The sequence below is a fragment of the Branchiostoma lanceolatum genome, chromosome 5 (assembly GCF_035083965.1).
Source record: "Branchiostoma lanceolatum isolate klBraLanc5 chromosome 5, klBraLanc5.hap2, whole genome shotgun sequence".
Lineage (NCBI taxonomy): Eukaryota > Metazoa > Chordata > Leptocardii > Amphioxiformes > Branchiostomatidae > Branchiostoma > Branchiostoma lanceolatum.
In genome coordinates, this window is record NC_089726.1 from 23,928,310 (window position 1) to 23,942,738 (window position 14,429).

At 50.1% G+C, this 14,429-nt stretch overlaps 1 protein-coding gene across 1 annotated transcript; it reads right to left on the minus strand.

Moving 5' to 3' along the window:
• Positions 1-4,859: 4,859 nt before the first annotated feature.
• LOC136435787 (piggyBac transposable element-derived protein 4-like) lies at positions 4,860-11,108 on the minus strand. Its single transcript, XM_066429518.1, has one exon. It carries the CDS (start codon positions 10,874-10,876, stop codon positions 9,626-9,628), a length of 1,251 nt encoding a protein of 416 aa, XP_066285615.1. The 5' UTR covers positions 10,877-11,108; the 3' UTR covers positions 4,860-9,625.
• Between the last annotated feature and the right edge of the window lie 3,321 nt (positions 11,109-14,429).

The following is a 14,429-nucleotide window of genomic DNA, read 5'->3' on the forward strand; positions in this document are numbered from 1 at the left end:
GGCAGCCCCTAAAAGTGCCACCTATCATACTTCGTATTTTCTATGACTACTATAGAATGCGTAACAGAGCTATGCTGTAGTAGGAGTGCGTCTATCTGTAAAGGGCGTCAAACGTAACCAGTACTTTATGAGACAGACAGAAAGGTCAATGTCAAGAAGGAGTCTCTCTAATTCAGGTCTACATGCTATATTTAATTCAATACTGTTCCTGGGGACACCAAGAATGTTAATATTATTATTATATATATATATTCATTCAAAATAAGCAACAACGAATTCAACACTTAAATGATACTTTCAGGAAGTCGTTATCTACGAAACAAAAAGTGTTGCTATAATAACGTGATAATAATAGCAATTACAACTTATTTCCGTTATGGGATAGAAATTTTCCAGATTACGCAGAACTCAATGCAAATTCATCCGAGTCATTTGAGACCTACCGGATCACGAGACTCCAGGATTTTTTTTTCCGATAGTCCTCGGGTTGTGCTGAAGTCATCGGCCATGTGTGAATAAACCTCTTTACCCCCGATACCTCGCCTCCCTCTGCACTTTCACTCTGAGCCTGATTCACCTCAGCAAATCGAGCTCTGCCGAAAACACACGTGTGTACATACCCTATCCTCCCACTCAAATCAATATCACCCAACCCTATGTAGTTTAACAACCAACGCCATGGCCAGACACCTTACAGAGCACATGGTGAGGTGGGTATCTGCTGAGAGAAGCGACCGCCACCGCCGACGACCCCATTCTGCCGCTTTGAGTTTCTGGTCACCCTTCACATAGGCACCCGGTGCCGACTCAGATCTGACTAGGCCTGTCTCCTGCATATTACGAAAAATGTCGGGCGAGGAAAAGTGTACCATCCACGGCTGAACATCTGAAACCGCTCGGGGGACCCAGACTAGGTATAAAACATCCAATCTCACAAGGTAGTTTGAGCAATATTTGAAATGATCAGACACCTTACAGATAACTTTTCCGAAAAAGAACCACAGGACATCAACGGCGTGGGCATCAGAGTCCAGAGGTGATCATCCTCGCCGAAAGTATCAAACATCAGGAGCTTGCCAGCAAAAGAAGTGTACCTTGCGGTTCTCACCCGGAAAATTAGTTTTGATATTCTTGGACGAACAAAGACACATTTAACCAAGGACTACTCAGATACTATACTTAACCTCCTAGGATAAACTCTGTTACGAAACGACAGAGGCTCGCGCCATGGCGGAGGTGTAGCCGTGTATATCAAATCACATATTGCCCATCGTGAGAGTAATGATCTACAGTCTGAGTAACTTGAAGCACTTTTGGATTGAGCAAATACCACCAGTAGGCAAACATGTACAAATCTGTTGTATGTATAGACCCCTCATGATACTATAAGACAAGTGGGAAACCTGGAAGGAGCTCTTCGTCAATGTGTGCGATGTGCATGCTCCGGTTAAGAAGTTCCGGGTTAGAGAAGACAAATGCCCACCTTGGCTCACAGAAGAGGTGAGACAATGTATGCATGCGTGAGATGACGCAAGGCAACAAGCAGAAATGACACAGTTACCTGCAGACTGAGATGCATACAGGAAGCAACGTAACAGAACCAAGAAGATCATAATAAACTCCGAACGAGATCACTTCACAGATGTCATCACCAGTTCAGCTAGCACCAAGAACAGTTTCTTTGAAATGTGTAACGCACTAAAGAGGTTGAATAGAAGTCAAAAGACCACAGAGATACCTAGCTTCGTTGACAACGATGAAGAAGTAACATCATCCCCCTGCACATAGCACAGGAACTTAATACCTTCATTGGTGGAGTAGCAGACAAACTCGCTGGGATATTACACAAGTGCAAGTCAGCATTCAATCAGTTACAGTTTGTACAACGTAGTACATCAGTATTCTCCTTTCAACCCATATCAGAAGCCTTTGTGCTAGGGGAAATCTTAACCATGAAGGTAAACAAAGACACTGGCCTAGATGGGTTAAACTATTGGCTACTGAGAGCTGCTGCTCCAGTGATTGCATCATCTCTAACTACCATTCTGAATGCATCTCTGTCTATTTTGGGATTCACTGCAGACTGGAAGAAAGCGCGAGTGGTACCTATCTACAAGGCTGGAGATAGAACAGAAGCAGGCAATTATGAACCAGTCAGTATCCCACCTGCAATCAGCAAAATCTTGGAGCGTGCTGTTCACAAATAATAACCGAATGATAATAAACTCCTTTCTGAGAAACAGTCTAGATTCCGACGACAAGATTCAACCCAAACAGCTGTTCACCTAGTCACCGTATATTGGTATGAGGCAATTAATCAAGGCAAAGTCACTGGTGCAGTATTTTTTGACCTGAGGCTTTCGATACTATCGACCATACCATCCTCTTACAAAACTAGGTGCCTTTTGGATCATTGGTTCTCCAGCAACGTGCTTACAATCATACCTTTATGAGAGAGCTCACTTAAATTGTGAATGGTCCAACATCTAATTTTTGCAATGTTGAATATGGAGTGCCCCAAGGATCCATCTTGGGTCCGCTTCTTTTTATGATGTATGTAAATGATATGCCAAGTTGCATACAGTCATGTCAAATCGCATTATATGCTGACGACACGGTGGTGTATCTCAGTCATGAAGATTTGGACACCATACAGTGACCCTACAGTCTGACATGGACCGTCTTCACCACTGGTTTGTGACCAACAGTCTGTCTGGAAACTCCAAGAAGTGCAAAGCTATGTTACTTGGCACAAGGAAACGACTTCAAGGAAAAGACCAGATGCAGTTATCCATTAATGGTGCATCCTTGAAAGTGTACAAGCTTCCAAGTACCTTGGAGTAATAATGGACAGTGAACTGAAATGGGACTACCATGTCGACCATGTTCTATCCAAACTGAAACGTGCACTTGCAGTTATGCGTCAGGTCCAACCATTCGTAACACAGTCTGCTCTTGCCGCCTTTTATACAATAATACTTTTATTTTACCACATTTAACCTATGCCTGTACAGTTTGGGATGGTGCGATTTCGGTAGAGTATGATACGTTACAAAGAATGCAACACCGGGGAGGAAAATTGATTCTGAAAGCCCAATATAGAACACCCTCAGCAGACGTCCTACTGCTCCTCAGATGGAGGACTGTGAAGAAAATATACACCAACAGCAAAAAGCTCTGCTGGTGTATAAGACTCTGGGGCCGCACTGCCACCATATGTGAGAAGAATTTTCAGCCTCCACAGGGATGAAATAGCACGGCACACCAGGTCGACTACTACGGCTGTAATGTACTTAATGATGTATTCATGTATTTATTCATTTATTTATCTAATTATTAATTTTTACTTATCATTTATAATTGTTCTGATATCACTTCGTAAAGTTTACTTCAAAATTGTTTTGTACTTATTATCCGGCCGTGACTCCTGCCCTCCACTTCGACTTTGTTGAAAAGCGGCCCGTGTGGCTGAACAAGCATTTGAAAGAAAAGAAAGGCTTTGACTTGACTTGACACCGTTGCGATGCAAACCGTCCACACCCACCGACGTCAAGACCACCCTACGGACTTGACCCCGTAGGACCCTGGACATTGCGTGCAACGCATTGGCACTTCATCATAATGCCGTCATCCCATCCCCGCCTAAATGGGTAGTGCTACGGTTTAATTTCCGAACCGTGGCCCGGCAGGGCTGTTTGCTGAAAAAAAATACATATAAACAGATATAGGCAACTTATGTCCATTGCTCTTTTTTGACGTTTGGTGTATATGTTGTCATTTATACCATACTTTTCGGCCCCAGCTTGAAAATGTGATCGCAGCTTTGAGCATTGAACCAGCTTCGATTTCTTCCAGTGCCTACTTTCCGTGGACACGGCGAGCCATACCCGCCTCGTCGAGGAGGGTATACGCCTATCCTTTACATTCTTGTTAATGCGCCACACAAATAAAGGGAGCGACTATCCTTGCCGATCAGTCCGGCCAGTGTGCGCGGCGGGCTGCCTTAGCGGACACGAATCTTAGCTCACGGGGATGATTATCAATATAACGCAGTGAAGTGCTGCTCTACAAGAGTTCGTAGACCTCATATCTCCATAAAATATTATGTTGATGCAAATGAATTAAACATTTACATAATGTATGCTTGGTCATAAACACCTTTAACAAACTTACACAAGTCTCAATATTGACAGTCCTATTATTTACTACTTAGATAAATCATGGCGCTTTTGCATTAATTATCCAAATTAGTTATTAATTTACATAATTTGTATCTTTTGATGCTCCACTTGCCATAAACTACACATGTTATATGTATTTATGATTTAAAACACTGCAAATATAGATTTTCCTCATTAGTTATGCAAATTAAGACCCAATTAGCATATTTTTTAAACTTCTTTATGTGCATCTCTGTCAAAGCTACCTGCATACCAAATATCATGCAAATCCAACGTTCCTCTGTTCAGTTATTCTCCTTAGAATATTTTCACAATAACGCCCCTGCAGTTCCAGAACAAATTGCTAGGGGGCCCAGACCTACACCACTTCTTCATTACATCACATGCTATCTGCCACAAAAAATTCAAGACCATAGCATGTCCAGGTGAAAAGATAGAAAAGATCAAGTTCTGCTGCAGTACCAAGGTCACATACCAGGGGACCCAAAATCGACCTTGAATTTTGGCTTCACAACACCCGCCCATATGCCAAATATCGTCGTCATTCATCAAGAGGTTCTTGAGTTATGCTGCTTACAGTAGTCCGGAAACACACACAGACACACCCAAAACTAAATCTCCATTTTCCATGGAGATAACTAGGTACGATATTTCCTATCTGCAGCAAAGTCGTGCAGATATATATATGACTGGTTTATTCATTGAATCTCTCTTCGCAGCCCAAAGGGACTGAATTGCGGAATTCATAACATAGCTTGCAAAGATTACACACAATAAAATACTAATACAACAATTAAATCTCACGGCACGTTAAAATCGACCCTATACTGTATACATAAAAATTCCATTACATCTTGTTGTTCATTAGTTTTACAATATAAGGTATGGAACTGTTAGCGTATCTCTTTGTGCGTGTTGGTATGAGGTCCAATTTATGTGTTTGTCGTGTTACCCTCTTTGTTATTTCGCCCCTTCGGTGTGGGATCCAGTTACTGTACATGGTAGACTTGATCAGTTTCTTTCCGAATTCTATGCACAGGTCTTCTCTTCTCTCGTATAGGCTCTGTAATTTGAGAGCTTTACAGGCCTGGTTGTACGAGAGGTTGTGTCCCAGGATGATCCTAGTTGCCCGTCGCTGAATCCTCTCTATCTTCTTGTGTTGTGCGTTTGTGAGGCCGGGGTGCCAGAGCGGAGCAGCGTATTCGAGTACGGGACGGATGAAACATGTGTACACAGTAACCAGGTCTTCCACAGGTAGGTTGAATTGACGAAGTCGGCAGAGGAGGTACAGTCTTTTGCTTCCTTTGGTCGTTATGTCCATGACATGAGTTCCCCATCCCAGGTCTGCTTGGAATGTCACTCCTAGGCACTTGGCGACGCTGACGACCTCCAGCTCGTGTCCGCGGATAGACAGAGGGGGTGGTGGTGGAGGCGTCCGGCTGAAGCAGATATGAATGGCCTTGCATTTGCCCGGGTTCAGTTTCATGCTGTTGTTGTCAGACCAAGACGAAAGTTCGTTGAGGTCGTTCTGTAGCTGGGATGTTTGAGAGAGAAGTCTGGATTCAATGAGGTTTAGATCGTCGACGAAGGCCCAGGTGGGAGACTGTATACTGTCAGTTGAGCTGTTTGTGTGGGCAATGAACACGATAGGACCAAGTTTAGTGTCCTGCGCTAGTCCACACGAGAGTTCTTTTGTCTGGGACAAAACTCCGTGGTATCTCGTCTTCTGGCTGCGTCCCGAGTGAAAGTTGGCAAGCCACGGAATGAGTTCGGGTCTGACGCCCATCTCAAGCAGATGTTTCATCGCCCAAGTGTGGTCGACAAGGTCGAAAGCCTTGCTGTAGTCAGTAAGAACCCATGTGCTACAAGTCCCTAGTTTGTCCGCAGTCTTGTAGAGATGGTTGGCGAGGCTGACGAGACAATGTGTGGTTGAACGGCCTCTCAGGCATCCGAACTGGTCTGTAGAAATGTTCTTCTCTATGTCCAGTAGGATTCAGCACGTCGGCCCCGGAGGACATTGCTAGTCGGAGTCCCCGGATGGTCGCCGCAAGTGGCTCTGCCGGACTGTCAGACAACCACACACCTGCCACTCCTAAGAAAACTCCGCGCGTATCGATCTGGGCGGGATTATGACTTAGCAGCGTTAAGTAATAATCCCTCAGATGGTAGCCTCACACCTGCTCTTATCTCTTTAGCATTGCAGCCGATGTTACCTTCTTTCAAGTAAACCGGCTGAATTACGCAGCCATAAAATAAAAAGTAAAAAAGAGCACATTCAAACAATGGAAAATGGAGGATTAAATCAAATAAACTTGCGGTTATGATAAGTTCATGGTACAGAGATAACCGTCAAAACAGTGAACATAAAGTTTCAGTGAAAGAAACAAGAATACTCCTATGGGAGAAGCAAACTTACAGTATTATCGGACCATTTTATATTACACTTAGTACCAACAGAATACAAAATATTGAGCCGAATATACAGATACACTATATGCTTTATACAGTTTTAGCAACTCATTTCTAAACATGTGTCACTCAAAGGACTAGGCATGAAAAATCAAAATCAAATCAAAGTTGAAAATGTGTTGATTCCATCTTTTTTATATATTCTCTTCAGTCAGAGTCAGACCAATGATGTTCTTAATATGCTCAAGCATGATGACAGCTGTATTTATAGAACATATATACATACATGCACATATATATATATATATATATATAACTGAGACGTTTGGCTTCCTTGTTGAATCAGTCATAACTGTGGTGCCACTGACATGCTTTTTCCACGTGCTTTTTCTGGGTCACCCTCACCCTCATTGACTTCTGTTATGATAACAGACTAAACGACAATTCGATGCAATTGAAATTGGTTATGTACTGTGTTATTACATATAGAAATAACGCATCTTATTAGGAACAAATCGCTGGCAGTCACAAAATGTTTCTCCGCAACCCAGATGTCGCCATCGTGGCGGCGCCGGGGATTATGTCTCTCCAGGAGTCCCTCTGGCTACTTCCTGTTCCCACACTAGGCGCAAGTTGCTTACAGACTTCGTGCGGTCAGGCCATACAAATATTTGCTCCTGTGAGGCTCCTCTCCGTGGATTTGCGCCATCTGATTTGATTTGTGCCATCTGATTTCCCACTCCTGCCTGTGAATCGGAGCCGTGTTGTGCTTTTTTTTTTTTTTTTACTGCCCCGTGCTGCGCCCTTGGTTTGTGACTTTTCCTGTGCGGGTGACAAAGCCGCGTTCCACGTGTCTGTGACGAGCGCCGCCCGCCGCCTACCGCCGCCTGCCGCCCGCCCTGCCCGTGCCAACTACCCGTGCAAACTGCCGGCCGTCCCGAGCGAGCGCCCTGAGCTGAGCCTGACGTGCTACCCTTTTGTGCAGTCTTAGCGGTGAGCGTACTCAAATATCTTATATATGGAGCATACTTGCCGAATAGCCATGACTGGCCATTCCTTCATCTCCCGCCTTGACAGCTTTGTATTCCGTCGCTGCTCTACGGCACAGGGTAGAGTGGTATCTCCAGATTTTTGGCTCCAGAACGTTGATATTTCCTTTCACTGAGTCCCCGGCTGCACCATTGCCAAATACTACAAGACGATTCTCCCTGTCCTCCGATGCACAAAGCCATATATTGTTTATCTGGACTTAGCTCACAATAGAGTAAGGGGAAAACCCTGTGATAGGTACCCGTACCCGTATGGGTATACCGGTATACCTCATTTGGGGCCCCAACAAGCCAGGAAACACGCTATGACGGCCGCCATATTGGGCACCCAGAACGGCTGTTTTTTACGGTCTCCACATTGATCTTAGACACAAACAGTTGACTATACTAGGTCAGAAAATAGCTGAACAATCATATTTTACGATCTTGTGATTTCTATGAAGGATGGAGGTTTGTAAAATACGGAATTTGCGAAGGTCGAATTTGCCTGTCAGAACACAGTGCTCGGGGAGGTCGGGTATACACTGGAAACATGTCGGGAATACATAGTCACAATTCTCTGGGAATGTATCGGGAAACGTTAACAGTTGTCCTCCGGATTTTAGGCATTTTCCGACATACACACGGTAATTTTTCGATGGTCTTCAAATTCGTCGGTAATACGTCGTTTCTTTTTCCCACAGACTTCCGATGCCGGTCGTCAAGGCAACAAGTAACAAACACGGCGAAGGGGACTCCCCGGCTTGGATGAAACCATGGCAATGGCGTTGATTGACGGGTAGCCGCGGTACAGGTTACAATGGACACTGCATGATTGACAGCCGAGAGACAAGCACATGGTCGTCGCGGCACGCAGCTTAATAAATAGGAAACTTCAGACGATAATCGACCAGCTGTTCTCCAGCACCATATTTGATATTTACGAATGTTAACTTTTATTGCTTAGTTATAAGACTTAGTTTGTACGTATTTTGTAGTAGAACGTGCGGAACTCGATGTACTGTTTGTTGTGTCAATAAAGCTTTTATTTCAACCGGCAAAAAATAAAATATTGAAAGGAACGATATTTCCGTAGAAGTCTGTAATCGGCAAGTTTCGGAAGCATAGTTAAGATATTATGATCGAGGAAACATCGATAAGTTCTCAATAACCAATGACTTTAACAGTCAGTGATACGACCGTTCCCGGCCACATGCAAAGGCACTATCGAATAGACTCTCATCATGTCCCGGTAACTTTACAACCGGTCTTTCAACAATTATAACTTATCTATCGGCCCGTATGTCTTGCAAATGTTCGCGCCAACACTCGGGGCGGAGAGAGACGTTACAAACGGAAACGTTACAGGTATTGCATCGATAGACGGTCTCGTGTGGTCTGCGGCGTCTCGCTCCCGACATCAGGCGGCCAGCTCGAGCACAATACCGGCAGACCTTTGTTGGTTTGCCTCTGGTTACTTGCTGGTGTTGTCCTACGACCGGTCCTCTTGCTATGCGAACGCCGGGCTCGTCCACAGTGAGTGCTCGCCGGCGCCTTGCGGAAAAATTACCCACCAGCTGTCGCACCAACGCTCGCCGGAAGCTCAGCTGGGCAATCCTAAATGGTGGAAGGAGCGGCTGCTTGTTAGACACATATAACTTCCAGTTTAAGTAAGCATTGACGGCAGCCTTGTTCACGACGTACCAGAACAGCTTACGGTGCCATTTTTTTAGACGGGCGCCCGAAATGGTACGAACCCCTGAGCTGGTCGGCTGTGTCAACCGCTTTGTAGTGCCGATTATACAAGTCCAGCGAGGCAGGACAGGAAATTTCTCGTCGGACAACACCCTTGCTTCTCCTGGTAACTTGAACGCCGGGGGCATCGACGCTTGTTGCCGTGGAAAGCGCGATAAGTGTCTTCGTATCTTTCCACTTGGTCGCTAGCTATGGTCCGTCATGGAATCGAATGGATGTACCTCTCGGCACGTCTAGATTGCTTGGGTACGGTTATCTGAACAACAGCCTAGGTGGTCTACCTCGCCTAGGTCTGTATGGGTGGTCGTGCTTTGCCGTCGGTAGGCCTGACGCATTTTTTCTTACCGTTCCTACCAGATAAGTTTCCTTGCTGAAAAGATAGTCCGCGAGCTGCACGCCTGTATAGTAGGAGTCACAGAAAACTGTGCCATAGCAGCCCTGAAACGGCCTTGTCAGCCTATTCACCACTCGGGCGGGCTTGAGATCGAGAGGGCTGAGAAGTTCGTCACCAATCCCATGCATGACCCTTTCGTCTGGCGACATCCTCTCCGGATCAATCCTCGCGCCGCACAATTTATCGGACAATATATAGCCATCTGGCTCAGCCAGAGCGCGGACACAATAACCATACTTGGTCGGCTTCGAAGGGTTATACCGCCGAAGCATGTGACGTCCCCTGAACGCAATTGTTGTCTCATCAACGACTAGATTTTGGCCGACGTGGCGAGCACGGCAGCTATTCTCGTTGACTCTCTCCATTACAGTCCTAACCTTCAGTACTTGGTCTTCTTTCTCCCTTGCTTTGAAGACCTTAAGTCGCCCGCTGCCTCGAGGAGGAAATTCTTCCCAAGAGTAGTGGAGGTATCTCAAAAGTTGACGATACCGGTTGAAGGGGAACGCCCTTTTCAAGACCTCACAGCCAGCGTCTTCATCGGTAGACCAGTAGGACGCAAGGCTTGGTTGATGTGCATAGCCTGCGCAAATCATGCACCCCAAGAAGGCCTTCAGCTCGGCTGTCGAGGTAGCGGACCAGCGCGAGCGATTTTCCCTACGGTATACAAGGCGCCTTTCCCGTGCGTATTTGTTCGTACAGCGCACCATATACCGGATAAGATCTTCGTCAAAGATCTCGACGAAGAATGACAATTTGTTTCGATTGTCCTCGGTTCTTTTAATGCCGACGGGCCCGGGTGCCCTGAAATTCTTGGGCCCATACGGGTAAACTTCGTCAGGACGCACCTCAAACCATGTTCGTTCAGCTTGAGCGACCGATCCGTTCCGTCGATAAAACTCCTCGACACAGACGGCCCTCGCATGCCTCATCTGAGCATAAAGGTCCACCGCTTCACCTCCACCGGCCTCCGCCGCAACAGCCGCCTCGTCCACCGCTTCACCTTCACCGGCCTCCGCCGCAACAGCCGCCTCGTCCACCGCTTCACCTCCACCGGCCTCCGCCGCAACAGCCGCCTCGTGGACGTACATCTCCAAATCCTCCTCTAACATTCTTTCCCCGATAACCGTGAGCAATCAAATCAGTATATCCCGCAAAGAAAGTCTCAACAAACAGCTCACATCACATCAAAAACCGCCCACCCCCCAAAGGATGTTGTGCGACCCACGACATGGTCAGACACCGTAGGGGGCTCTTAGTTAGAAAACAGCCAGAAAACGACGCAAACCGGCCGATGCCGGGCGGGAAAAAGTGCATCGTTCCCGACTAGCCCTCTGATACCGCTCGATAAACCTCGATCCTGTCGTAGGGACATCGGAGCGACCACCAATCCTCGAGGCAACAGGAGCGTACCTGTTGGCAGCGGTCCGCGGCGACAAGCTAAGTGATCCCCGAGCCGGCCGCCCCCGGTGACCGGCGAGAAGACGGGACCGGACCTCCCGACCCCGCGACATCGGAATGACCGCCAATCCCCGGTAAGGAACCGTGAGCGGCCCCGGCCGCTGAGCCATGGGATATTGGAAGCACTTCGGCACTGGCCGGCACGGTGGCGGCTGCTTTTCCCCTTAAAGACGAGAACCATCGGAAGACACTTGCCACCACACCAGACGGATCCTGCTCGCTCGCCTGGCGGGCGGGCGGGCCCGGGGCTCCCTCCGGGGCGGTCGGAGTCGGGCGGGGTGGGGCGCTCATTCCCCCCGCCGACCCCTGCCCCGGCGCCCGGTGCCAAGCCCGATAGAGCCGGCCGGCGGGGCAAAGTCACCGGACGACCCCGTCTTTTCTCCACGCGGGGGTCTGGCCCGTGCCGCGCCGGCCCCGTCCGCACCCTTCCGGACTCGCTGGCCCCCAGCCGACGTCCGCTACGGGCTCTGGAAGAGTTGCCTAGTCAAAAAACGACCTCTCTTCTCAAGGTAGGATCGGCGACCTACACCTTGGTCAGACACCCTGGCGAAATCCGAAAGTCGGGACAGGCGGGAGAGCCGCATGCCGTCGTGTAGCAGGCAACCTCCGGAGCGGGGAAACACCGAACTCGGTCCGCCCGGCGGCTTTCTTCGGCCGGCAGGCCCGGCCGAGCAGGCCGCCAATGCTTAAGAGATAGAGAGCTGGATCGGAAGTGGACCGAGCAGACTTTGAGCTAATGCTTAAGAGTAGCGGGCTGGATCGGAGCCAAAGCCATGCAGCTGAAGAAGAGGGGGCCAGCTCCTCGGGGCCCTCTCCAACATCGGAAGCGGTCGAGCCGGCACTACCCGGCCCTCTCCAACATCGGAGGCGGCCGAGCCGGCTCTTACGGCCCTCTCCAACATCGGAGGCGGCCTAGCCGGCACTTGCCGGCCCTCCCCAACATCGGAAGCGGCCGAGCCGGCACTTACGGCCCTCTCCAACATCGGAAGCGGTCGAGCCGGCACTTGCCGGCCCTCTTTAACATCGGAAGCGGCCGAGCCGGCACTTACGGCCCTCTTTAACATCGGAAGCGGTTGAGCCCGGCACTTGCCGGCCCTCTCCAACATCGGAGGTGGCCGAGCCGGCACTTGCCGGCCCTCTTTAACATCGGAAGCGGTTGAGCACGGCACTTGCCGGCCCTCTCCAACATCGGAAGCGGTCGAGCCGGCACTTACGGCCCTCTTTAACATCGGAAGCGGTTGAGCCCGGCACTTGCCGGCCCTCTCCAACATCGGAGGTGGCCGAGCCGGCACTTGCCGGCCCTCTTTAACATCGGAAGCGGTCGAGCCCGGCACTTGCCGGCCCTCTCCAACATAGGAAGCGGCCGTTCCGAAAACCAACGAAATAGAACCGAGCTCCTATTCCATTATTCCATGCACCACTATTTAGGCGCCAGTTCTGCTTTGAACACTCTAATTTTTTTAAAGTAAACGCTCCGGCACCCCGAGGCACTCAGTTAAGAGCACCAAGGAGAATCCGGCGGGGAGGGCCGGGACGAGCAATGACACGCCTCGCGGCGGACCGCAAGCCCGGTCCCAAGATCCAACTACTAGCTTTTTAACCGCAACAACTTTAATATACGCTATTGGAGCTGGAATTACCGCGGCTGCTGGCACCAGACTTGCCCTCTAATAGATCCTCGTTAAAGGATTTAAAGTGTACCCATTCCAATTACGGGGCCTCGAAAGAGTCCCGTATTGTTATTTTTCGTCACTACCTCCCCGAGTCGGGAGTGGGTAATTTGCGCGCCTGCTGCCTTCCTTGGATGTGGTAGCCGTTTCTTAGGCTCCCTCTCCGAAACCGAACCCTGATTCCCCGTCACCCGTTGCCACCATGGTAGGCACAGAACCTACCATCGAAAGTTGATAGGGTAGACATTCGAATGATCTGTCGCCGGTGCGAAGACCGTGCGATCGGCTGGGTTATCCAGAGTCAGCAAAGGGACCGGGGCAAACCCCGGGTCGGTCTTGGTCTGATAAATGCACGCCAGACCGTGAGGTCGGCGCTTCTTCCGCATGTATTAGCTGTAGAATTACCACAGTTATCCATGTAGGATGTGACAATCAAAGGAACCATAACTGATTTAATGAGCCATTCGCAGTTTCACTGAGACAGTTTAAACTCGCACGTGCATGGCTTAATCTTTGAGACAAGCATATGACTACTCGCAGGATCAACCAGGTAGCGAGGACGCCGCGGCGGCGAAAGAGCGGTCGCCGCCGGGAGAGGACCGCCGCGGTGACGGTGCAGCGCGAGAAGACCCGCACTGTCGCCGCCGCCACACGGTCCCACTCGACCGGAGCGCCGAGCGCCGCCGAGTCCGTCGCTGCCGTGAGGTGGGAACGCGCCGTGGAGATGGCCGCAAGGCGTACTCGCACGCAGACGGAAGGGGCGAGCCGTCGCCGTTGGGTCCGCCGCCGCAGCGGAGGGCCTGCCCCGGCGCTGGTTCCGGACGCCCGTCGGCGCGCCGGTCCTCGCCCGCAGGAGCGGAGGAGCGGGCGCCTTCCAAGCCGGTTGTCGACCTCCGGCTGCCCTCGCGGGGAGTGGCAGCTGGTCGGCGGGGTAGCAAAACGACTTGCGAGAGAGTGTGCGATTGCTCGCCGTTGATTCCCGAGCTAGTCAAAAAACGACCACTCTCTCAAGGTAGGTTGAGCGACCCACGACGCGACATGGTCAGACACCCTACAGAGCCCTTTTTTGAAAAACCACCGCAAGTCGGCCACGGGGTATTGCTCGGCCGCCCGCTCCACCCCCGCCTCCCCAGGCCCCGCCCCACACCAGACGGACCCTGCTCGCTCGCCCGGCGGGCCCGGGGCGCCCTCCGGGGCGATCGGAGTCGGGCGGGGCGGGGCGCTCACTCCCCCCGCCGACACCCGCCCCGGCGCCCGGTGCCAAGTCCGATGGAGCCGGCCAGCGGGGCAAAGTCAACGGACGACCCCGTCTTTTCTCCACGCAGGGGTCTGGCCCGTGCCGCGCCGGCCCCGTCCGCACCCTCCCGGACCCGCTGGCCCCCAGCCGCCGTCCGCTACGGGCTCTGGAAGAGTTGCCTAGTCAAAAAACGACCACTCCTCTCAAGGTGGGATCAGCGACCTACACCTTGGTCAGACACCCTGGCGAAATCCGAAAGTCGGGGAAGGCCGGAAAATCGCATGCCATCGTGTAGCA